Source organism: Myotis daubentonii, chromosome 12 (assembly GCF_963259705.1).
Source record: "Myotis daubentonii chromosome 12, mMyoDau2.1, whole genome shotgun sequence".
Classification (NCBI taxonomy): Eukaryota; Metazoa; Chordata; class Mammalia; order Chiroptera; family Vespertilionidae; genus Myotis; species Myotis daubentonii.
In genome coordinates, this window is record NC_081851.1 from 69,985,828 (window position 1) to 70,012,233 (window position 26,406).

General features: G+C 41.7%; 1 protein-coding gene across 6 annotated transcripts in view; it reads right to left on the reverse strand.

Annotated features, from left to right (window-relative positions):
- Nucleotides 1-4,585: 4,585 nt before the first annotated feature.
- The window catches only part of NCOA1 (nuclear receptor coactivator 1), a 169,201-nt gene continuing 147,380 nt past the window's right edge, over nucleotides 4,586-26,406 (reverse strand). For 3 of the 6 annotated variants that reach the window (XM_059660395.1, XM_059660400.1, XM_059660401.1), the window contains 4 exons: nucleotides 19,118-19,292; nucleotides 14,223-14,406; nucleotides 10,521-10,610; nucleotides 4,586-6,933 (listed from right to left, as the gene is read on the reverse strand). In XM_059660395.1, coding sequence (XP_059516378.1) covers nucleotides 6,763-6,933; nucleotides 10,521-10,610; nucleotides 14,223-14,406; nucleotides 19,118-19,292 — 620 coding nt within the window. In that variant the 3' untranslated portion in view covers nucleotides 4,586-6,762. Of the gene's footprint in view, nucleotides 6,934-7,018; nucleotides 7,076-10,520; nucleotides 10,611-14,222; nucleotides 14,407-19,117; nucleotides 19,293-26,406 lie in introns of all 6 variants that reach the window. The other 3 variants (XM_059660399.1, XM_059660397.1, XM_059660396.1) reach the window with 3 other exon arrangements.

Consider the following 26,406-nt stretch of genomic DNA (forward strand, 5'->3'; position numbering starts at 1 on the left):
AATTGCTCCAAAGGATTTTGAAAATCAAATGACATACTGTATGTGAAAGTACTGTGCAGCCCTAACCGGTTTGGTTCAGTGGATAGAGCCTCGGACTGCGGACTGAAGGGTCCCAGTTTCGATTCTGGTCAAGGGCATGTACCTTGGTTGCGGGCACATCCTCAGTAGGGGGTGTGCAGGAGGCAGCTGATGGATGTTTCTCTCTCATCGACATTTCTAACACTCTATCCCTCGCCCTTCCTCTCTGTAAAAAATCAATAAAATGTATTTTTTTTTTAAAAGTGCTGTACAAACTAAGAGATTATTAGCACAAGAGTATTAGCCTAGCCCATTGGCTGGCAGAGTAGAAAGAAAAGTTTCCCTTAACTGATTTAGAAACTCCACTATTAGAAAGGAAACAGATTCAGGCAAGCATCTGTACTTCCCATCAGTGTCTGTCCTGCAACAGTTCATCAAAACATGTAATAAACACCACCTTGGTCTAAGGTTTTGTGTTTTATTCTGTACTATGGGACCGCTGGGCATTGTCGTGGGAGGGAAACCTGATGGAACAGATACTCCTTTCTAACATTGAATTTAAAAAAATATTTTTATTGCTTTTAGAGAGGGAGAGGGATAGAAATGTTGATGAGAGATAAACATCGATTGGCTGCCTCCTGCAAACCCCTTACTGGGGATCGAGCCCACAACCTGGGCATGTGCCCTGACTGGGAACTGAACCGGGAATCTCTTGGTTCCTGGGTTGACGTTCAATCACTGAGCAACACTGGCTGGGCCCTTTCTAATATTTTAATTCTTTTTATTTTTCTCAAGCCCATGTCTCAGCCTTGCTTTGGATACCTGTGGGAATTGCTTGGTTCTGTTGGTTGCACAAACTACCAAATTTCTGAGACAAGCACAAATAATTCGACCAGAGCCCAAATCCAGGATAGGAGAAAAATTCTTTATCTGCAGAAGAATCAAGAGACGGAGAAAAGTGAATGCTTCTATGATCTGATCCAAGAAAACAAATTTCCTGCCTCACAAAAAAGGATCCTGTCAGTCATTTTATACCTGCCTCACACAGAACCCATTTTCCAAAATTCTTTTAAGCTAAGGGATGACACTGAAGCCTCATGGAACTCCCTTTTCATTTCCTGTTTAGATATGGACAGACTGCCACTCCTAAAATGTTAGTGGGGCCCAGCTGGTGTGGTTCAGTGTTTGCGTGTCGACCGGTGAACCTGGAGGTCATGGTTCGATTCCTAGTCGGGGCACAATGCCTGGGTTGTGGACTTGATTCCCAGTAGGAGGCATGCAGGAGACTGCCGATTGATGATTCTCTCTCATCATTGATGTTTCTATCCCTCTTTTCCTCTCTAAAATCAATAAAAACATTTTTTAAAAATTGTAGTGGGACACCTTGCTGACCTTATCACAAAGCTCACCCCCCTTTAGTCCTCCAAAGGGCAAGAGGCTCTGCCTGTCTTCAGAGAAGGGGCCAGGTCCTCTCTCCTCAGCCCTTGTGTTCTCATTCCTTTTCAAGGCCTGTTTTTGAAAGTTATTTCATGTAAGGAAATTGCCTAAGGTCACACAATAAGACTCTGAATTAGTCCTACATCATAATAGTGCAGGATAATGAATCCAGAATTTGGAATTGGAAGACTTGGTTTCAAGTCCCAATCCATTGGTAAAAAGTGTTTGCTATAACCTTTTAGAATTTTTCTTTCTTTTTTAAAATACATTTTTATTAATTTCAGAGAGGAAGGGAGAGGGAGAGAAACATCAATCATGAGGGAGAATCATGCATCGGCTGCCCCCTGCATGCCCCCTACTGGGGACTGAACCTACAACCTGGGCATGTGCCCTTGACCAGAATCGAGCCCAGGACCTTTCAGTCCACAGGCCAATGCTCTATCCACTGAGCCAAACCAGCTAGGGCTAGAGTTTTCCTTTTTACGAGAACTTTCTTAAAAGACTACAAAGGATTACATGAATGTACTGAAAAGCACCTTACAAATTATTACAGTACAAATTTATTTTTCCTGAATGTTTCTAATATTGTTATCAACTACAATATTGTGTAAAATATGTAAAAACCTATACTTCTGGATAGAGCTGGTAATGGAAGATACCTCAGCTAGTGGCTGACACAATTTCCAACTGAGGATCCCAAAGCCTAGTTCATGTTCCTCCTGGAGCTCTTAGCTGATTTCAATTACTTTTCAGTCTACCCGCTAACATCCTCCTATATAATAAAAGGCTAATATGCAAATAGACTGAATGGTGGAACAACCGAACCATCAGTCGCTATGATGTGCACTGACCACCAGGGGGCGTGTGCAGAACATGGCGGGCATTGGCTGCTGCAGGATGGTAGAGCAGGTGAGTGGGGGCACCAGACCAAGGCGGGGCAACGGTTGCTGTCATCAGGTTGAGCCTCTGGTGGTTACTGAAAAATCTTTGCTCCCATGTACCGCAGTCCTGCCTGGTACTTGCACCCATTGCCGGCGCCAGCCCCACTTGCACCCTCTGCCGGTGCCAGGTGCTGGTCCCGATCACTCAGCGCCACCAGCAGGTGTGAGTGGTGGCTGCTGGAGACTTCTCCACCTCCCCCTGCTCCTAAGGGGCGATTGGGGCAGCAGCCGCTGCTTGCACCTGCTGATGGCACTGACCCCAATCGCTCCACACCGCCAGCAGGTGGGAGCGGCAGCAGCAGGAGCGGGGCTGCCAGCAGACAGGGGACAGGAGGCCGAAGCGGGAGGGGCCAGGCAGGGTTGCTGAGGATGGGCTGAGATCCACCCCTGTGCCCACTGCAGCCTCTCAGCCCACGGTTCCTTTCAAGGTGCATGAAATTGTGCACTGAGCCCCTAGTAATTCTAATAAAATGGTTATGAAAACTCAGAAACACCAGTTAACAATTTAAAAACCCAGCTCTCCAGGGTCCCTTCCTCTGTCCAGGCCTCTACATGTGCTGTTCCTTAGACTGTTCTTCACTAGCTACTTCCTCACCATCTGGCAAACCTCACTTCAAATGCCATTTCTTCCTCGAGGAAACCTTCCTGGACTCTACAGACAAGGTCTCACTAACATAATCCAATTCTGATTATAAGCACAAAGTCCCCCCTGGTGAATATAAGCTCTGGGAAGAAGGGTCCATGTCTGTCTGGATCCTTCCCTGTCCCTACTACCTTGGATAAAGACAATACAATGTATTAAATGAGTGGAAGAGGCCAGAGCTTTGTGTTTCTTTAATCATGTTAAGAGCTCTTATAGAAATAAAAATAAAAAATATAAAGAAAACTAATTTAGCCCTAGCTGGTTTGGCTCAGTAGACAGAGCGTCAGCTTGCGAACTAAAAGGTCCCAGGCTTGATTCCTGTCAAGGGCACGTACCTCAGCTGCAGGCTGTTCCCCAGCCTGGGCGCTGGTTGGGGTACGTGCAGGAGGCAACTAATCAACGTGTTTCTCTCACATCGATATTTCTCTCTGTCTTTCCCTCTCTCTAAAAATCAACGGAAAAATATCCTCGGGTGAGGATTTAAAAAAACCAACTAATTTAGCAGTGGCAGAAAAGGTTCTGGGTGGAGGAATGCTTCCTTTGGCAGTTTTCACCAATCAAAAGAATGTATGGATCTCAGTCATCCAGATCTTTTTCAGAGACACGGCAATGGTCCAGGATCAAGCCTGCTCTGAATCCATCACTTTATTCAAGTGGAGCTGCCTTCTGGGAAGACCAGTTAGTCAGCCGGGAAATCAGCCCAACGACTGTGTGAGCAGACAGGTGTCCTTTCTTTTTCTTTGATTGTCATGATCCAGAAGACAGTTTCTAGGTATGGAACCTATCTTAGGCAAAACCATAAAGATGAAGTTTCTCCGTGTCAACCTCACTGTTCCCTCAATTGTTTCTATTTGTTTTTCTATTGGCCTTCCCACAACTACTTTAGGATAAATTTAAATCAGTTTAGCCTCATTGCAGAGAAGTATTTTTACCTTATCCCAACTTTGGGAAACAAAGGGTCTGTTCCCCATAAATATTATTTCAGACAATAGCTACCAAATCCGTGTGTATCTGTGTGTAGGAACATGTATAGGATATACATCCACCCCTGTCCTCTGGTTGGTATCACACTTGCTTACCCTCCTTACCCACACACAGCAAACCAAGTATTAGTGGATTTAAGCTGCCTTAAACACACACAAATAAGAAACAGGGCCTGTCAGATTGAAAGTCTCCTCAAGTAAGATTCAACATCTGCATAATAAATGTTAGTATATAAAAGCCAATAGCAGTGAGAGATACGGTATTGTGTGACTCTGAAGTGCTGGGGGGACCAGATCGCCTGGGTAACAAACAGCCGGACCAGCGTGTTTAATCATCAGACAAATGGTCAAAGTCAGAATTTCCTCTAGGCCCACTGTCAGGACTTCACTTTGACCTTCTCAAATTTCACTGAGCTGGTTCGCATTAGGGTGACTTCCAGGATCTCTGGCTTCAGGGATTCTTTCTCTTATTATCCTTCAATTACCCATTAGTCATTTTGAGCTTTGGCAATTCTTGCAGGATGTAGGTTTCACTTCTTCCCTGTAAATGAAGAGGCAGCCCATGAGGTTGTTAAACAAATTCTATTCAGCAGCTGGAAAAGTGCATTTCCTGTGGAATGACAGGAATTACATAGAAGCAAGCAATTTTATTTTCCTCAAATGTAGCAATAATTTCAATCTGTACATACATAAAACAAACAGTGCAATTATAAAACCTTGAAGGTGACATGCATACATTAAGGTGCAGTTGGGATGGAGGAGGATGTTAGCATCTCCAATTTTCCTTACCACTTTTTTTCTAGTCCTTATGCGAAAGTACTGAGTCAGGAAACTTCATCTGGAATGCTCAAGTTAAAGGTGAACTTCCTGAAGTCTGCAAGTCTAAATATCACAAACAGAACAGAGATGATATCCTAGAGCAGTTTGGTAGGGACTAGAGTAATATGGCTGGGCTTTCAAGCTGGGAATGAATGACATTGGGGATGCATTTTTCTGAAAAAGGAAAAGAGATAATGTTTGTAACTGAGTGTCCTATTTCTCTTTCATAGTTGCTACCCATGTGAGCCCTTCTGCCAATCTGTTGATTCGGTATTATACTTTTTGAATAGATGCTGTCCAATGGAGTGATTTGTAACTAGGGGTGGTGAGACGCAGAGAGAAGGACCTGGGAAAATGGCTTCTTCCTTGATGTCTGAGTCCAAGCTCCTCTTCCACTGTGAGTTCTTATGGCCTTTTCTCTGCCGTGGAAGCAGAGGTAGCTGGTGCGCAATGTCAGGTGCTGTCATCATTCACAGGCCAGGAGTGCAGGTAAAGTGAGTGATGGGGGTCTACCTTTGCTTCTTCCACAATACCTTTCTCAAGCTTTCCTGGCCTTGCAGCACAACTTCTAGAACTAGAAAGTCAGTTCACTGGGTCCTTGCCTCAGAGGCCAGGACGAGACAAGATGTGGCAGAGTGACAAGACACAAAGGGAAAACATGGTACCAGTTAGCCTCAGAGCAGAGTAAATTCATATTTGCACTGATGAAAATTAAAATTCCCAAAGTCAATCTAAAAAAAGTAAGATTTCCTTTGAGTACTGATTTCTCTGTACAAGTAGCCTGTGCACTTCTGGTGACAATTCCTGACACTGCTCTCAAGGCAGATGATCCCAGCGAGACACTAGGGCAGTGCGAGCTCTAGCTCATCTGGAACGGCTCTTTCCGGCAGTTGGCATTTTGATTTGAACCCCGAAGTAAATCCATACATGGTATCACAGTTATTAAAATAATGAAATATTACTAGCCAGATATAACTGCAATTCAATCAATGTTATATTTCACACACAAATATAGAAAAATCAAGAGTATGATAAAGCCATAAAATTAAACAGAAGGAAATAAATTTCTACAAGAAATCAAAGATATTTACAGTGAGATTTAAAGGGAAAAATAAGCTACTTGGATCATAAACTTAATTTTATTTTAAATAACTTTAGCTACGTCAGCTGTTAATACAATAAAAGCAGAAAGAACAGGCTGCCTTTTCCCAGATTTAATCAGAAGATTGTATCTACAATAATTGACAGAACTCGCTTCTTGTCCTGCACCCATCTCATCAAAAATTATTGCATTTTCCCCAAACTGTATTTTTTGGATTCCTCTGAATACACTCATTTCGTCCTCGTTCCTGGAGGCATCTTGGTTTAAATCCATCTTTAAAAAAGGGGTACACATGTGGAGGCAAAATATTCTCTTGAAGCCAACAGATACAGAGTTGCTAGAAGAAGCTGATTGTACACACAAGCTGCCTGGGGTCGGGAGGGCTGTTGGTTAGAGACACGTCCCAGCCTTTGGTGAGGGCACAGGCCCTTCTTCCTGGGCAGCGTCGGAGCTGAGCCTGCAGAGGCGGGGCTCTGTCTTCCCTGCGGAGCTTGTCCTTTTGGCGCTCCTCCAAAGGCCTTCATCCAGATAAGAAGCCAATGACTGATTACAAAAATAAGAATAATTAAATTTGGCTCAAGAAATAGATTGTCCAACTGTTCTGCCTTGTTATTTTTCAATATCCAAGGCCTTTACAAAGAAACAAAAACATCTCTCAATCTCCCAACAAAAGTGAACTCCGTGTTTTTTTTTTGCTCCAAATGCTACGACCTGAAGAATGGCTGCAGATTGAGATATCAAAAATCTCAGAAAAATATATAATATATTTGTATATCTCTGTATGTCTATTATTTAAATTTCACATTCCTTTGAAAGTGGTTATTCAGTCAGTAGCTGCTGAAGGAGGCTCTTCTGCTGGGCCTGGGGGGTCTGTGGTCCTGCCGTGGGTTTTTGAGTTCCCAGTGGACCAGGCTGGTTCAGGTAAGGGTCCCCGCCTACCAGATTCACTGTACACTGGACGTCAGCAAACACCTGAACCTGTTGCACCTGCTGGAACACAAATAAAAGATGTGTTTAGACAGAAAGGTCTGCCCCCCCGGCTTATGAGTGGGTACTACTTGAAGTGGAAACTCACTAGAGCATTCCTCTAGTCTGTAGTCACCACAGAGAAGAACTCTTCTGTCTTCTTGTCCTACAAAAAGAAAATCGCTGCACTCATTTTGCTCAGGGTTCTGGAAAGTTCACACTTTAAAAATAAATTAAAATCGGAATGGTCAAGCCTCCTACAGGGTTGCCATCAATACTGAAAGTGAGCATTATTGCTAATATTGCCACGATTGGGAAAAGCCCAGTTTCAGAGACTGGGTATCCAGTGGTGGGTTAAAAAAACAACAACACGTTATTTGGAAAACTGGTTCAAAAGCATTCTAAAGATAACTTTAGTAGGATAAAAAAAATCTTTATGATGTTAGAAAATTAAGGACTTTAACCCAGTATTAGCAAAATACAACCACCACAATTCAGTATCAGGACATCAGAATTACTAAAGTTAATGTCCCGAAGTACCTAAATGTACTATTACATATTTATTTATTGCCTTTAGAATTACAGCAAAATATTAGCAGAACAATTTTATATTTAACTTTTTTCCTGATAATCCATTTAAACACATGAAGTAAAAATAACAGTAAATTACGAGATGAGAACAGTGTGAATTTTCCCTTTAACTACTTTCAGTAATAATAGAACTATTCCTTTAAAATGTCTACAGTTGCATAGTTACAGCATTTTCTATTGGGAAAACAAAACCAGAAGTTAGTCTTTACCAATCAGTCTTATTAAAAAGTCATTTGTAGAACTGATAAAGGCCAATATCACACTGTAAATGTTCCAGACCAAGAATCGAAAGGCCTTCTCAGTCATCTAAGTACATCTAACTAAGTGTCTCAAGCTTTTGGCCAACTTGAGCCTCGTGTTTAATAGGTTCCTGAAGTATTTTAGATTAATGGTGCATTTCTTGGCCATTTGTCACTAATTCATGCCAATCACATTCAGCTTTTTGAAAAAAATTTTATCCTAATTGAACAAAAGTTGTTTTCCATCAACCTTCACTGGCCAAATGTCAAATGTCTCAGTGATCCAGTTGCCATATCAGTCTAGCCCCTGGTCCTCTCGATCCAGCGACACCTCCAGTCTACTCTCCTTCAGCTAAAGTCGGCATCCCTGAGCTTTTCTAGTGCCCGATGAATGAACTCTACTTAGATTAGCCTCAGTTCTCTCCTTGGCCTCTCTCTCCTCATCCTCCTCTTTCCCCACTTTCCCAAATTTTGCTTCTTGCCTCCACATGCTTCCATTTGTTGTTTTCTTTTGGGCTCTGCCTTGTGTATCTAAAATATACCAACTGTCTGAATCTATTCTCTAGCTGCCTCTGTGTCCTCCCTCACCTTCGTTCTCCCTAACTCCTCACTCCTACTTTTCCTTCTAGAACTCCCCCTGGCCTTGCTCTCTTCCCATGTCAACAATCTCCCTACCAGCCCTCTTCTTGCGTCTCTTTTCTGTGTTCCTTTCCTGTTCTGTCCTGTCTTGCCTCCTCCTCATCCCAGGACTCCAAATGCTGGGACAGAGGTCCCTTAGACCAGACCTCCAAGGACTTCTAGTGCTGCCACACCTTCACAGACAGGCGAGGCCAGACGCAAAGAGAGCTTCAGGTTTACCAGGTCAAGGGGTGGTGTGGGAACCGAGTCCCAACCTCTTAAGCTTTCCCAGAATCGTTTTTACTTCAAGTCTTGATTGTTTTGTTTGACCGATTTTGTTGAGCTGCCCAGTGTAAGTCTCCGTAGGTGTGAGACTTTAAAAAACTTCTAGTGAATGAAGACTTCATCTTCCCATCACAGAATCCCCTCTTCGGCCCCACAGGACTCAGATCCTTTTTCCTAATGGACACAGCCTCCTAACTGACCTTGCTCCTCCAGAGCTGCTGCCCAGGCTCCTTCTCTCCCCTCCCCGCCTCCACATGAAGCCCAGACTGGCACTTGGGTCACTGCTTCCTCTCAGGATCACGTCTGCAGGACTGCATCCATATCCCTAAGTTTAGCATTCATGGCCCCTGGAAGTTTGCCCCAATACATTCTACCAATTTTAATTCCTATGAATTCTTATTGCAAACCCTCTGCCTTCCTTCAGTGAATTTGGTTTCCCAGCACTATGCTAAGATATACCACTGTCTCCCTGTCTCCGGACCCTCCACTTCCAATCCTCTAGACTTCCAAGTTTACCCCACCCTAGCTTCCAACAACTAGCCCGAAGACCTTTCTCCTTCAGTTGGTCTTGCAAACTATCCCTCAAGGGCCAGTTCAGTCCCATCTCCTATGGAAATGCTCATCTAACCATCTCAGCAATTTTAACTATTTTTTAAAAAAACACTCACGTCTCTTGTTACTTGTAACGAAAATTTGAGTGACAATTTATGTGTACAGTCTATGTGTTTTATCTTTCAGCAGGCCCTCAGTGGTGTAGCAGAAAGAGCATCAAGTTTAGTGTTAGAAAGACCTGGGTTTGAACCACAGCTCTGCCACTTTCTGGCTTTGTGAATTGTGCATATAATCAAACCTCCTCAGGTTGTCTCTGCATCTGTGGGAAAAAGGGAATACTACTCCTTCTGGGGGTAAAGTGAAGCTTACATGAGGTAATGCATAGTGCCCAGCACAGTGCCTGGCAAACCACGAGCATTTACTTCATAACTTTGTTTCCTCTCTTCTTCACATAATTCATCAAAAGGGCAAAGATGTCTCACGTTTCTTTGTATCGCCACATTAAGCATAATGCTGGTACTTAAATTTTTTAAACCACTTATTAAGAGACTAAATACTAAACCAAAATTACCTAGCGAATTAAAACCTCCAACATTTCCAAATGTAGGTCAATATAAAAAAGTGGCCACCCATGCTTTTTTTTTTGCTTTTTTAAAATTTATTTTTATTTTTTTCCATTAAGCTATTACAAATGTGTTTGTTTTAAAACAAACTTCTAATAAGGAGGCAGCGTACACAGCAAACATTTTGTTTTACTTGAATTTACTGAGATCTTTTGAGGTATTTTGACTACATATGAATTTGAGCACTGTTTATTTATAACAGTGGTTCTCAACCTTCTGGCCCTTTGAATACAGTTCCTCATGTTGTGACCCAACCATAAAATTATTTTCGTTGCTACTTCATAACTGTAGTGTTGCTACTGTTATGAATCATAATGTAAATATCTGATATGCAGGATGGTCTTAGGCGACCCCTGTGAAAGGGTCGTTCGACCGCCAAAGGGGTCACGACCCACAGGTTGAGAACCGCTGATTTACAAAATAGTAATTAGTAGCCACATTAAATTAAACCTTATGAAAGTTTATCTCAACAATTTAACCCTCTCAACAATCCTATAAGCAGGTATCTTGTTAGTCTCTTGGTTACACAGCAGCTCAGGAGGTTCCCTAACATGCCCAAGATGACACAGCTAAGAAGAGTAGGACCAGGACTCACACCCAGGTCTGACTCCCAAGGTCATCCTCTTAACCACAATGCTGCACAAAGTTTCGTGCATCTCTAGAGTGCCTCTGGCAGCTTAGGGCTCAGAATTTTCTTACTGACCTGGGTTCCATCTGCTTCTGTTTTGAGAAGGTCAGTCGATGAAAGCTGGTTGCAGTAGAGGCCTGTGTGTCTCAGTGCCGAATCACTGATCTATTAGAGACAAGTACAAGGCCAAATTACAAGATAGTTGTTTAAGTTGAAGCTCAAATTCTTCAATGAAAAACAATCTCACTGACAGAAAAGTAACAGGACCGCAGACATACAGAGCTTAGCAATCGTCTACGTTGTTAGAAGTGAGGACAGTGGTCCCCTTTGTAGGGGCGGAGAGTGATGTGGAAGGGAGAGGAGGAGAAGCTCTGGGTGCTGGCAATGTTGACCTGGCTGGCAGTTATAACCGTGTGCTCAGTTTGTGACAATTTATCTAGTTGTATACTTTTTCTATATTCTTATATATGATACTTCAATGAAAAGTTAATTGCAAAAGACTTCCACTTCCAGTCAAGATTCAGTAACAGGGATCAGATTTATCCTCTGCCTGAATCAATTAAAAAATTGGACAACATATATAAAATGAAGACACTCAAGACAATGGACAAAGGCAATGAAAGAAAGTTACTCCTAAGAGTTGGGAAACAATTGAGGCGAGTCCTGTGATTACCCCAGCCTACTGCCTAGACTGAAGTTTCAGGCTTAGCATGGGGACAGGGAACCCAGGCAGAGCCTGGCAGACTTCCTGAGTTGAGAAGATGCAGCTGGAAGTCTGAGATGGCCAAGGCAGCTGGAATTCACAGGGCAGAATATCTGATGAGAGAGCTACACAGAGAGAAAGCTCTGAAGATCTGCAGATCCCCTGGAGTCTACAGCTTAGTACTGATCAGCTAATAGGTGTCAGGGAACTACCCAAAGAAGAGAAAAGATTCATCTGAAAAGATTTTCATGGAATAATTCCCAAAGATCACAAGGATGTGGGAATATGTCTTGAACCCACTAGCCAGAGTGGAAAACATTATAATTCATGTATTATCAAGTAGGATTTGCCTCAATACTAGGGTAAAATTAGCCCTATAATACACATAGTTGTGGTCACCAAAGAAAAAAACAGGAAATGATCAAACTGTTTTCAAGTAACTTAACCACTTCCAAAAACAAAGCTCAAGAATATTTATAGGAATATTAACAAGGTACAATTCATGTCTAGCATCCAATAAAAAATGACCAGGCATGCAAAGTAGCAGAATAATATGACCTATAATGAAAAATAAGGTCAACCAATTGAAACCAACCCCAAAATGATGCATATGATAGAACTGATAGGTGAGAATATTAAGACAGTTATTATAATAATCAGATTCCATATGTTCAAGAAGAGAGAGAAAAGACTGAACATGTTAGAGATATGCAAGATACAAAAAGGTCCACGCTGAACTTCTAGAGATGAAGATCAATGTCTGCGATGAAAAATGTATTGGATAAAATGAACAGGTCAAACACTGTAAAAGAAAAGATTCAGTGAACCTGAAGCTATAACAACACAAACGATCCAAAGTGAAACACATAGAGAAAAAAATGGCTGACCTCACACCACTCCCCAAACCTCCAATCCCCCAGACCCAGAGAACCAGTGAGCTGTGGGCTAACTCCCAGTGGCCTACTACATGTGTAACTGGAGTCTCTGAATGCGGGGTGGAGGCCTAGTAGACAGGCAAAATATTGGAAGAAATAATGTCCAACATTTTCCCAAATTTTATGAAAACTACACATTCATACATCAAGAAGCTCACTGAAGCCCAACCAGGCACGAGAACCATGAATAAAATCACGTTAAAGAATATCATGATCAAATTGCTTAAAACCAGGAATAAAGTGAATGAATAATCTTAAAAGCAGCCTTAAGGGGGAAAAATCAACATGTGCAGAAGAATGAAGACTAAATGACAGCGGTTATCTTGTCAGAAAAACTGAGCAACATCTTTAAAGCACTGAAAGCTAAAACTGCCAACCCAAAACTCAGGGAAAATAATTTTCAAAGACGAAGGTGAAACAAAAACTTCTCACACATATAAAAGCTGAAAGAATTCATCACCTGCAAACCTACACTATAAAAAGTGTTAAGTAAAGACCTTCAGGCAGAAGAGATATGATACCAGATGGAAATTGGGATCTACACAAAGGAATGAAGAACACTAGAAATAACTACATGGGCAAATATAAAAGAATTTTTATTTAAATTTTTAGAAAATATACTTGACTGTTTAAAGTAAAAGTACTAACAATATTTTGTGGGGTATGTAGGCATAGTATATGTGACAATAGCATAGGAGGGAGAAAGGAAATAACCTTTTGTGAAGTTCTTATATTATACATGAGGTCATGAAGTATCACGTAAGGCAGATGATGATAAGGTAAAGATAAATATATATATATATAGCCAACAAAGGAGATAAAATGAATTTAAATATTCAATTAAATGTTTAAAAAGGCAAGAATGGAACAAAAAGAATAAAAGTGAGACTTTTAAATCCAATCATATCAATAATCACATTAAATGTAAATGAGCTAACCACTTCAATGAAAAGGCAGAGAATATGAAATTGAATAAAAAAGCAAAACTCACCACATAAAAAATACATTTAAATGTATGTTCTTTAACCTAATTCATTATATTTTTTATTATTTTGTTTTAATATACTGTAAATAGTGAATAACTCTAATATCTGAATAAAAACAAGATAACAAGAATGAGAAACAATCCCTATTTCTTTCTTTTATTTTGCTATAAAATATGGATCACTAAGTTGTTGTTTTTTCTCCCTGCTAACTTCATTAGGCTTACTACATAATACATGGGGAGTAGGGCTTTTAAAAAAATTAGTATCAGAAAGGAATTCTATAGAAAAGGTAATCAGTGTTTACATATTTTTTAAGATTTGTTGTAAATTATGGCTACATGGTCAAAGCCTACTTACCATGGTCTACTTTGTAGTTGCCAATGAGAATAGTAACCAATGATCTTCTTAAATATCACTTTGAATTTAGTAATTCTCTCTTTAAAAATCTTCAGGAGGCTCCAGGACAAACTAAACATTTAGATGGCCTGCAATACCTCTAAAATGCCTATCACATTTATTCTGCTCTAAATATAACATAAAATATCCCTTTAACATTCATTAAGCTTCTCAACCTCTATTCCTGCCTAGTCTGTGACAACCAGACTTAAATGCTCTTTTCTATTCTCTTTTCTTAGACAAATTTTCCATGTAGTTTTTCCTAACAGGGATGTTGTTCCTTTACACTCTCAGTAATCAATTGTATATACCCTTCATCTGACATAATATGTATGGTTCTAGGGGGGGGGGTCCATCTCTTCACAGCTGTTTTGTCCTATTATTCAACTGATACTTTGTTCATGTTGTTTAACCCTAGCTTGTTAATATTATCTCCTATACAGCTATCTTTGCACATAGCAAGTACTAAAATGTTCAGAACATACAGGGGTAAATTCCAAGCCAATGTATTATATGTACTTTTTATAATAAACCTGAAACACTAAAATCTCCTGAGACTAAAATCTTACAAGGTCAGTCAAAATTTCCATTGAATATCTTAAGGAATAGCAATTATCAAAAGATAGAGGGGAAGAATAAAGAGACGTGGTTATTTTGATGAGTAACTATAAATACACCTGACTTTCCTTAGAGTAATAATTTGTGGTGTGGTATGGTGTGGTGTGTGTGTAGCAAGTGTGCCAGTTGTGCCGCTTACCTGCTCAGGGCACACAGTGTTCATTCCTGGCATCTGCAAAGAGCTCATCTGCATCTGGCCCATCATTGGGTTCATATTCTGAACACTGGTGTTTCCACCCGCCATGGACACAGTGATGCTCATGTTGTTGTACACTCCTGGCTGTGCGGGCGTGGGCTGGTTCTGGACGGCTTGACTGAATACACTGTTAACTCAGAAACAATCCCAATTACATCCACTGATCATGAACATGGAATGTGACTGGACTTTGTTCCTTAATTACTAGACAGAATTCTAAAGAAAATACTTTACATTCTTAAGTTATACATAGGCTTTATCTTATTACAATATGTAAGGGTTGAGTATAATTCAGATGCATTCTCAATTCTGCCCCAGGGGTTTAATAACTAAAAAGAGCTCATTTTAAGTTACAGTCATCTGGCCTAGTATCAGAGTTGATAAGCTCCAATTAACTGCATAATTAAGAAAGGAAGTTTTTCACATAAGTAAATCTTCTAGATAACTGAAGTTTACCCATTTAACCATCAAAATCATTCTAAGATCATAAATGTTAAGCCAGTTTCTATTAGTAGATAGAATAGAACTTGAAACTTTATATGTGAATCCCCAAAATTCTATGTGATACAGATCTACACATCTAAAGGAAAATATATGAATTGTATGTCTTTTATAAGTTCTACAAAACACCAAATGTTTTATGATTATCTGTCAATTGTTAAACAATAAGCTGCAAAGAGCTTTTTGTAAAATGCTACCTGGTTTAATGTTAATTATGGAAAATTTTATTTAAAAGAATATTTACCCTATCAATGGCTTATCTATTCCTTGCTAGCTCTTGGGAGGGGAGCAGGATAGCTTTGGCAGATTAAGGTCATACTGAAATTAACAGGCTGTTCATCATGTCTGAAGAAAAGTAGTAAATATTCCCCAAGTAATCATAAAACACAAATGCTCAAAATAAAGTATATGCCTAGGAAATGGTCAATAATGCATCTGTAAACCACTAATGTCTGCACAATTATGTGTAATGTGTATGCTTGTGAGGCAGTGTCCCCACAACTAAGTGAGAAAAAAAAACCCATGAGGCTGCTGCTCACTTTCCAACGAGAACATTTCTGCCTTAGACAACGCTCATTTGTCAACCAATAGATCAATCACCACTGTGGAGGCTCGGGGCTTATGTAAGTTAATGCATGCAGAATTTTCAAGGACTGCAATGATGTCATACTTAGTGGAGAAAGCTTAGGATTTAATTTCTTGTCAGATTTCTATGTGGGACTATATATTAAGTTCTTTCAAATTGCGCCTGCCAATAGTTCCATTTTAGTTTCTCCCATCCTGGGAAGGAGACCAACTGTTCTGTGGCATCAGTCACTGTTCCAGGTCCTGGAATGGACTATGGGGTTCACTGGCACCTTAGGTCTTATGCCCGAAGGACCCCTTCCTCTGCTTTTCTAGTTGGCCTCATGGCAGCCATCATAGCTTCCCTAAGCTAGTACCAGGTGCTGGTAGCCCCTAAATCATGAGGTGAACAGGGAAAAATTAAGACTTGGCCTAAAGTGGGTTCCACAGGGAGGACAGGTACTAACAAGCAGGAAGGAGGAGTTCTTGGTCAAATAAATCTGAGAAACGAAGGGTTAAACAACAGCCCTTCTTAGCCTTTAAAATGCTAATAAGCACCAGGACTCTCCCAGTGACTAGAGTTACAGGGAAGGCTGCCCAGTTCCAGGACAAACAAATTTGTTTTAACTCTTTATTTCTCTTGCCACCAGAGAGGTAATGAAAAAGAATCACATCTTACTGTCTCTGAATGCAACATTCTACTTAACGATTCTTTGTTTTGTGTTTTACTTCTCTTTGCCTACTCCTGTCACCAGCTAGACCCTTGGTGACTTGACAGCAGGAGCTATTCTCCCGTTGCGTGTGATCCCTGCCCTGTGCAACAGGGACAGTGTGTGGCCACAAAACATATGCTGCCTGTGTTGACTAACGAGCTTCTACACATGAACCAAATAAGCAAGTGTGAATGTTTGAAGAGTTGGTGATAATTATTTTCTTTCTCAAATGACATGGGAAAGTCAAAGTTCACAAAAACTGCTAACGCACAACAAAACTCAAGTCCACATTGTGTCTGAACCCAAGAAGTGACTTAAGTGGGAATAGGAAATCTGCACTCATTCGTTGGAGAAACATATATTAAGTGCTTACTTGTTCTAAAGGATAGATATACAGGAGTAAACAAAAACAGTCCTTGCTCTTAGGAAACTTACATTTTAGTGGGAGAGACAGACCATAAATAAACAGACTAATACACACTCTGTCAGGTGTTAAGCGCTGAAGAAGGGAAAGGAAGGAGCAGGGGTGGGAAATGGTGTTGTGTTAGGAATCATGGTCAGGGGAGTTTACTATGGTGACATTCAATATCTATGTTTAACAAGGTGACATTAAGTAGAGACATGAAGTATGAGACAGCAAACCATGACCACTGAGAGAATATCCCGGCAGAGGGATTTTAAAAATGCAAAGGTCCTGAGTTTGCAATGTACTTGGCACATCTGAGGAACAGAAGAATAAACAGAAGCCAGGGTGGCAGGGTGAGTGATGAGATTAGCAGATGAGGTCAGAGAAGCATCCAGGAGCAAGATTAAGTGGTGCTTTCTAGCCCTATATTGTATGTTGAGTAAGTTGGAGAGTTCTGAATAAAGGACTGCCTGACACACGGCCTCCTGTTTGAAAAGCATCACTCTGGCTGAAGGTTGCTGTAGTGAGCAAGGGTGGACCATGGAGGCAGGAGGCTACTGCAACGGTCCAGGAAAAAGACGATGGTGACTTGCACCAAAGTGTACAAGTGGGACAGGTAACAAGAAGAAAAGGTGTTCCCCTGCATAACTGGAAAATTGAGTTACTTACTGAGATGGGGAAAGTAGGAGAGGAGCATGTTTTGGGGAGAATCTCCCCTTAGTCTCCATCATGCTGTATAAGAGACTTCCATGTGGAGATGTTGATTAGGCAGTTGTATATACAGTACGGTGCGCAGGGGAGAAGTCTGGGCTGAGATTTGTGTTTGGGAGTCATAGCATAGTGATAGGCATGTATGACAGTAAGATTGGACGATATAACCAAGGGAATAGATATGGGGAAGAGGTCCTAGAGCAGTGGTACTCAACCTGTGGGTCGCCAACCTGTGGGTCGCGACCCCTTTGGGGGTCGAACGACCCTTTCACAGGGGTCGCCTAAGACCATCGGAAAACACATATATAATTACATATTGTTTTTGTGATTCATCACTATGCTTTAATTATGTTCAATTTGTAACAATGAAAAGTCATCCTGCATATCAGATATTTACATTACGATTCATAACAGTAGCAAAATGACAGTTATGAAGTAGCAACGCAAGCAATTTTATGGTTGGGGGTCACCACAACATGAGGAACTGTATTCAAGGGTCGCGGCATTAGGAAGGTTGAGAACCACTGTCCTAGAGGGAGCTCTGAGGCCCTCAAATGGAGGTCAAGGAGAGGAGGAAACGGAGAGAATAGGGGAGTCACATTTCTCAAGAGGAGGAAAGTTGTTCCAGAAACCAAATGAAGAAAGAATGTCAAGAAAGAGTAAATGCTCGACACTGTTAAGTGCTACCATGACCACTGAGTGCAGCCGGCATCGTAGAATACATTAGTGACCTTGACAAGAATACTTTTGGTGGAGTGGTAGGGATGAACAGTCTGATTGGTTCAACAGGGAATGAGAGGAGAGGAAGTGACAGAGTATAGTCTTTTAACAAATTTAACTGTCAAGGGGGAACAGACCTGTCAGCATGACTGTGTTGCTTCCAGCCACATTAAGTGCGTAAGGGTAGACATGGAGCAAGAGCTGAAGCTGGATTTCATTAGGAGCACTTTGCTAGGCACAGTGTGAAAGGGAGAGAGCTGGACAAGCAAGCTGAGTGCCTCTAAGGGAGTAATTATAGTGATGGACCATGAAATCTTAAGAGGGTTTAGGAAGCTGGGATTAGAACACATTAGGAGACTAAATTCTTCTTGCATGTTAGTTCCATTTCTACCTAATTTACACACAGTCCCCATTGAGAGCTATAGTTTTTTACACAGTCCTCTCTGAGAGCTACATAATTCTCTGGCAAGAAGATTTCCTCTCTCACCTTTCAGTGAACTTTCAGAGAATATAGTCTTTGAGTTTTAAACTTTAACCGCCTTACTTATTATGCTGTCAGATCAAATGGTTTCCCTGTCATTAGAACCAAGACACAACCAAATTAAAACCCTTAAAAAATTCAAATGATGTGTGAAAAGTTCAGCAGCCAGGATTTGGAGGAAAATGACTTTAGTGAGATAATGCTAAGCAAAATGGGTAAGATGAGGCCACTGAGTACTAGAATCAAAAAGTTGGGTAAGGCAGAATGACCCAGAAGCCTTGAAACCTTTGTTACTATGAAATCTTTAAAAAATACTGAGAAGAGTGCAACCTGTCTGAATTCAGCTCTATTGAATTCTAACATTTTGCCATTCTTGCTATAGATTTTAAAGATATTTAAGCATTTATATAAAGAGATGCTTTTTTTTATAAGTTCCCATTTCTACATCTGTCCCTGGGAAGTCTGTCCAAATGGGAATTGATCATATTCCCTAGGTGTGCGATGTGGGACAAAAGGTTGGGGGCCGTTAGACCACTTTTCTCTACTGTAAACATATAAATTTACCTAAGAATCACTTAAAGGATTTAAAAATCATTATTTTTCTTGCTGATGACATAAAATTCAGTTCCTGGAATTTTCCAATTGCAGTAGCCAATAATAATGTATTTAGATTGTGAAGGAATGGCTGTTCTTATGTGCTGCAGAGGACTGGGGACAGTCGGAGATAAAAATTGCCCCTTACTTGTTGTTTCCCATTGCTCCTTGCTGCCAGGCCTTCATGTCTGGTGACTGGTACCCGGAAGCAGGTGGAGTTTGCTGGAGGAGAGAGCTCTGAGGAGGAGGGATTGGCATCGGCACCATGGAGCTCCCAGGGCTCAGAGATGGGGCAAAGCTGGCCTCACCTTGGGGAACCATTCCTGCAAATTGACACAAATTAATTTATGTGAATATATCATAAATTCATTAACCTACAACGATCTTTAGAAATAACCTAATCAATAGAGTAAACATTTGTTTCTTAAAAATAAGCCAAGGAATTTCAGTATAGAGAGACAGGTAGCCCCAGCCAGCTTGGCTCAGTGGATAGAGCGTCAGCCTGCGACTGAAGGGTCCCAGGTTTGATTCCGGCCAAGGGCACATGCCTGGGTTGCGGGCTCAATCCCCAGTAGGGGGTGTGCAGGAGGCAGCCGATCAGTAATTCTCTCTCATCATTGATGTTTCTATTTCTCTCTCCCTCTCCTTTCCTCTCTGAAATCAATAAAGAAATATATTTTTTTTAAAAAGAGAGACAGGTAAAGAAACATAAAATAAGTTTGGAAGAATGTTTTCCATTCTAACATGCTGATTTGCGTACCAGGATTACATGTGACTTTTTTGTTCTATTTTGCTTACATAAACTTTTAAGTGTAAAAAACCTATATGAACATACATGACAGATTACTTGTATAATAAAGATAAGTTGAAAAAGCAAAGATAAGAACAACCCACGTGTGAAATGAAAAAGGAGAGTTTTGTTGGCTATTCCTCCTCAGTCATTTTTGTGGGCTCTTCTTCCTTTTCCTGCTTTTTTATTCTTTACTTTATTGAGATATAATCTACATGGTGTCAAATTCACCCATTGAACTTCACAACTCATGTATTTAAATAAAGTTATTGAGTTGTGAAAACATCACCACAATCCAGTTTACACATTCTCATCACCTCCATATTTGCTGTGCCTGTGTAGAGTCAATCCTGCTTCCACCTCTAGCCTCAGGCAACCACTGCTCTCCTTTCTATCTCTACAGATCTGCCCTTTTTTGGGTATCTATATATATAAAAGCCCAGCAACCTAAACGGCAGAACAACCAGAATGACTGGAATGACCAGTTGCTATGATGGGCACTGCGGCAGCCAACCATCATGATCCGGGCCCCAATTGGTCCCCCAACCACCTGCGGCCCCTTCCCCACACCAATCGAGGGTGGGCCGGATGGCCAATGGTCCATGGCCCCTACGCCTGGCCTGCCGGCCCCTGATAGGACCCAATGGGGGGGCAGCTGGCCAACCTCCAGGGGTCCCTCCAGCCAGCCAGCCGGCCCCCCAATAGGCCTCAATCGCTGCCCAGGATGAGGGACCCCACCCATGCATGAATTCGTGCACCAGGCCTCTAGTTACATATAAATGTAATCATCTGAGGTGCTCCATGTCTGGCTTCTTTCACTTAGCATACTATTTCTGATGTTTAATCATTCTGAAGCAGTTATCAGTAGTTTGTTCTTTTTTATTCAAGATGCTTATTGATTTAACTATTGAAAATCAATTTACCGTTAAAGTCAATCATTCTGTTGCAGTGATCTGTATGTCTATACTTGTACCAATAACACATTGTCTTGACTGTTATAACTTTATGAAAATTTTTGAAACTAGTAGTCATCCAACTTTGTCCTTCCTTTTCAAAATTGTCTTGGCTATCCCTTTGCATTTCCATATAAATTTCAGAAGTTTGTCAATTTCTCCAAAAAGCATGGTTGTTTTTTGTTTTTTAATCCTCACCCGAGAATATGCTTACTGATTTTAGAGAAAGAGGAAGGGAGCCCTACCTGATTTGGCTCAGTGGATATAGAGTGTCAGCCTTCGAACTGAAGGGTACCAGGTTGGATTCTGGTCAAGGGCACATGCTCAGATTGCAGGCTTGATCCCCAGTAGAGGGTGTGCAGGAGGTAGCCAATCAATTTCTCTCTCATCATTGATGTTTCTATCTCTCTCTCCCTCTCCCTTCCTCTCTGAAATAAATAAAAATATATTTTTTTAAAAAAATAGGAAGGGAGAGAAACACCCATGTGAGAGAAACACTAGTTACCTCCTATATGCACCCAACCGGGGACCAAACCCCAATACCTAGGAATGTGCCCTGACCAGGAATCAAACCCACAACTTTTTGGTGTATGGGACAATGCTCCAATCAACTGAGCCACCCAGCCAGGTTTGTTGCTTTTTTCTTTTCCAAATATATTTTTATGGATTTCAGAGAGGAAGTGAGAAGGAGAGAGAGAGTTAGAAACATCAATGATGAGAGAGAATCATTGATTGGCTGCCTCCTGCATGCCCTCTACTGGGGATCAAGCCTGCAATCTGGGCATGTGCCCTTGACCGGAATCCAACCTGGCACCCTTCAGTCCACAGGCTGGCACTCTATCCACTGAGTCAAACCAGCCAGAGCTGTTTTTTTGATAGGGATTGCATTGAATTATAAGATCAATTTGAAATGAATTACTATCTTTTCAAACTTTTTTTCTCTAGTTTCTATTACTATATCTTCAAGTTCACTAATTTTTTCTTTTGTAACTTCCAGTCTGCTTCTTATCTCATCCAGTATACTTTTCATCAAAGACACTGTCGTTTTCATCTGCAGAAGTTTGATTTAGGATTTTAAAAATATCTTCCATACCTTTATTTAACATGTTCAATCTTTCCTCTAACTTCTTGAACATACAGAATAAATGTAGAATTTATAATTGTCTTAACATCCCTATTAATTCTATCACCAGTGTAATTTCTGGGTTGGTTTTGATGGACTAATTTTTTCTCCTCATTATTGGTTGTATTTTCCTGGTTCTTTGCTTGCCTGGTAATTTTAAAAAATGATGAATTTTACCTTCTTAGTTGCTCAATTTTTAAAATCCCTTTAAATAGTTTTGACATTTGTCGGGGTCATTGTTACATGAAAACAGTTTAATTCTTTTGGGTGTTGTGCCTAAAGAAACAAAAGCAGACACAGTTCATTCAGTTTTGCTCATTACTGAGGCAAAACCCTCCTGAGTATTCTGCTTGACACCCCATGAATTATGAATTTTCTATTCTAGCTGGTGAGAAGAAGAATTGGCTCTGTGTGAACATTAAAGACTGTTCCCTTTAATCTTTTCAGGTGCTTTCCCCTGGCCTTGGTTTGCATGTACACACACACCCACAGCCACGTATTCAGCTGAAGATCTAAGTGAAATCCTCTTAGAGAACTATCCCCCATAGTTCTCTCTCTACATGGCTCCTTCTCTTATACTGTGCCCAGCTCCATTGCCTCAACTCAGGGACACCACTTATTGCTGGTGGAGTCCCTCTCCCTGCACATAGTCTGGACAACTTTGAGAACTGTTGTTTGCTTCATATACTTTGATTTTCTGTTTGTTTCAATAGGAGAATAAATCCAGTCCTTGTCACCCTATGTTGGCCAAAAGTCAAAGTCTATTAACAGTTTTAAAAAGTAAAATGGATTTCTTTTTACGTTTTCTGTTATGTTAGCATATTGTATTTTTTTCCCCCTGACAAATACACTTCAGAGTTAAATACTTTTGAGGTAGAGAAAGTTATACAGGGGCAGAAAAAAAAAGAATGTTATAATCTGATTACCATAATTTCATATAATCCCTTCAATCTTCCTCCATAAAATCTTGGATAAATTTTTTTGCTTCTTTCCCTATCATTTTATCATATGCATACTTATATGTTCTTAATGTTTCTTTGTAGACATAATTGTATATGCCTGTATAATAGTCTGTATTCTGTCATTGTTAATACAATGACCTTTTTCTCTTTTTTTGTTTGGTTAATCTGGTCAGAGATATAGTTAATTTATTCACTTGTTTTCTAATAGGCTACACTTTTAAATTTTCTATTAAAGTAAAGCAACCTACAGTTTTTATTGAGTTTTTTTCTTTTACTAAATGTTTATCTACCTTTTTGCATAAAGATTATATAAATAAAGCTACATATTTTTCCTTGCTGCTTCCTCCACATGTAATTTAATCTCTGATAAATAATTTTGACTTAGAATAGAGAAAGTTATTTTTTTTCTATTTATAACTCTATAGGGTGGGTTTCTCTCCCCTCCCCTATCATGTTAATCATCTCCATATATATTGACTAGCTTTGCATTAGTTCTCCATTTTAAATTTCAACTGTTTTGATTGTGATCCTTAATAAACACTTGTCTGTTCTAATGCTTTTTAAACCGTATTTATGATAAAATACTTTCTTTCAGAAAAACTATATATGTAAGGGGGAAGAGATACTTATGACATTCTGGATATTACTCTGTGGGGTGAAAGGAAACAATAAATAAGAGACTGCAAGTACATTACCATGCTTTCTGACATTTTTTCTGGCCTTATCTCACATCTTAACTGCCCATGGCTTTCTTATCAGATGACCTAGTTTTAGTAGAAAGAACCAGCCTGTCAATCATGAGTTGGAGAGGTGGTTAGAGTTCTAGTCGTAGTTTGGCCTCTACATTGGACCTTGGATTCCTTGAACCAGACAATCTAGTTTAAAGTCTACAATTCCATCTTTGCCTAGACTATGTTAATTCTCCCTGCTGGACCATCAACAGCATCACAGCCATTTGGCGGCAGCAACTAGAATTAAGATATATCCTTCTGTTCATTAATTTCTTCGAAGATTCATTAAGCATCTACTCCCAGACCCACCCCAACCTCTATGCTAAGTACTTGAGAAACAGATATTAAAATATCACACTTTGCTCACTCGAGGTACTTGCTGTTTAAAAAGAAAGGCAGCTAGGTTAACGAATGGCTGGAAGACAGGGTGGTGAGTGCTTATGATTGGGAGTGTCAGGGAAGGCTTCCAGAGGAGACCCCTCTAAGAGAAGAAAGGAACAGAATGAGACAGTAAGGGAGGGGTATTTTAGACAGGGTATAAGATGTACATAAGCCTGGAAGAAAAAGAGAGCAAGGTATGTCCTCTTTCTTGGAGCTTGAGACGTTTGTTAGAGCTGGGACACAGATGTGGAGGGAAGGGGAAGTGGAGTTGGTAAGTCTAACTTTGGACACGTTGAGTGTGGGGTGTTGGTGGAAATTGAAGTATGTTTGTCCAGTAGGCAGCTGTACACAGAGCTGCGATCTGGTTTAGAGATAGAGAACAGTCATCAGCATGAAGAGGTCACTGAAGCCACAGGAGCTGATGAGATCACTGGGAGGAGTGGGGAGAGGAGCACGTTCACTATGTAGTTCACAGAAGGGAGCTCGGATGGGCTTCAAGGAATTCATGAAGTGGGTCCAACGTTTTTTTAAAATCCTTCATATTTACTTAGAATATTGCCTTAGCATGAAACAAACTTTTAAAGTCTAATTCTGTTCTAGTGCACTCATCTTCTTAGCATAATAGTCTAAAAAAATTTGTTTCCAGAAATAACAGGAAGCATACTCTGCCATTACTGTTGTCTACATGTCCTTCAGTTACTTTGGTTGGGCCTATGTTAAGCTGAAAGATGCCAAAGCAAAGGACTAAAGCAAAGTTAATGTATTTATCTTTTGGCTTTACCATCATCAATGAACAGAGATCGGCAAACTTTTTCTGCAAAGGGCCAGATATTAAATATTTTTATTTTGCAGGCAATAAGGTTTCTGAAACAACTATACAATTCTGCTGTGTGAAACCAGCTGTAGTTAAAATGTAAACTATATGAGCATGGCTGTATTCCAATAAAACTTTATAAAAACACTAGAGGCCCAGTGCACAAAAATTTGTGCACTCGGGAGGGGGAGAGGGGTCCCTCAGCCCGGCCTGTGCCCTCTCGCAGTCTGGGACCGCTTGGGAGATAACGACCTGCTGGCTTAGGCCTGCTCCCGGGTGGCAGAGGGCAGGCCCAATCCCTAGGTGCAGCCCCTGGTCGGGCTCAGAGCAGGGCCAATTGGGGAGTTAGGGTGCCGCCCCCTGTCACACTCAAGGCAGGGTTGATGGGGAGGTTGCGGTGCCATCCCGTCACGCACAGAGCAGGACCAATTAGGGGGTTGGGGAGCCGCCCCCGTCACTCACAGAGTAGGGCCGATAGGGGAGTTGGGGCACCGCCCCCTGTCACACACAGAGCAGGGCGGATCAGGGGGTTGGGGCGCCGCCACTGTCACACTCAGGGCAGGGCTGATGGGGAGGTTATGGCTCTACCCCATCACACACAGAGCAGGGCCTGTGGGGGTGGGGGGGTTGGGGCGCCGCCCTCTATCACTCACAGAGCAGGGCCGATCAGGGGGTTGGGGCGCCGCCACTCTCACACTCAGGGCAGGGCCGATGGGGAGGTTATGGCTCTACCCCGTCACACACAGAGCAGGGCCTGTGGGGGGGGGGGTGTTGGGGTCCCGTACCCTGTCACACACAGAGCAGGGCCGATCAGGGGGTTGGGGCACCACACGCTGTCACACACAGAGCCGCAGGGCGATCAGGGGGTTGGGGTGCTCCTCACTATCAGGCACAGAGCAGGGCCGATCAGGGGGTTGGGGCGCCGCACCCTGTCACACACAGAGCCGCAGGGCGATCAGGGGGTTGGGGAGCTCCCCCCTATCAGGCACAGAGCAGGGCTGATCAGGGGGTTGGGGCGCCTTCCCCTGTCAGGAACAGAGCAGGGCCGATAGGGAGGTTGTGGCCCCGCCCCCTATCACACACAGAACCACAGGGCGATCAGGGGGTTTGGGCGCTGCCCCCTGTCACGCTGATCCCGGTGCCAGGAAGCCTCGCGGCTCCACTGATCCTGGTGCTGGGAGGCATATTACCCTTTTGCTGTATAGGATAGAGGCCTGGTGCATGGGTGGGGGCCGGCTGGTTTGCCCTGAAGGGTGCCCTGGATCAGGGTGGGGGTCCCCCCTGGGGTGCCTGGCCAGTATGGGTGAGGGGCTGAGGGCTGTTTTCAGGCTGGCGGGTGACTGAAGCTCCCAACTGCTCTTTTTCTTTTTTTTTTTATTCTGAGCAAGCTTTAGCTCTGACTCCAGCTCTGAGGCCTCTGTTGCTGAAAGCAGGTATCTGGTTTGTTTGTGTTCTATAATCGAAACATTGTATCAACTCCAGCTCTGAGATCCCGGCTCGCTGAAAGCAGGTTTCTGCGGTTTTGTTTAGCTTCTATATTTGTAACTATGTTTCAAACTGCAAGCTCAGAGTCCGGCAAGGCAGGCGGGGAACGTTGGTTTCCTCCGTCACTGAAGCAAGCAAGCCTCATGTTCAGTTTAAGCTGCCTGGCTGCCGGCCGCCATCTTGGCTGGCAGTTAATTT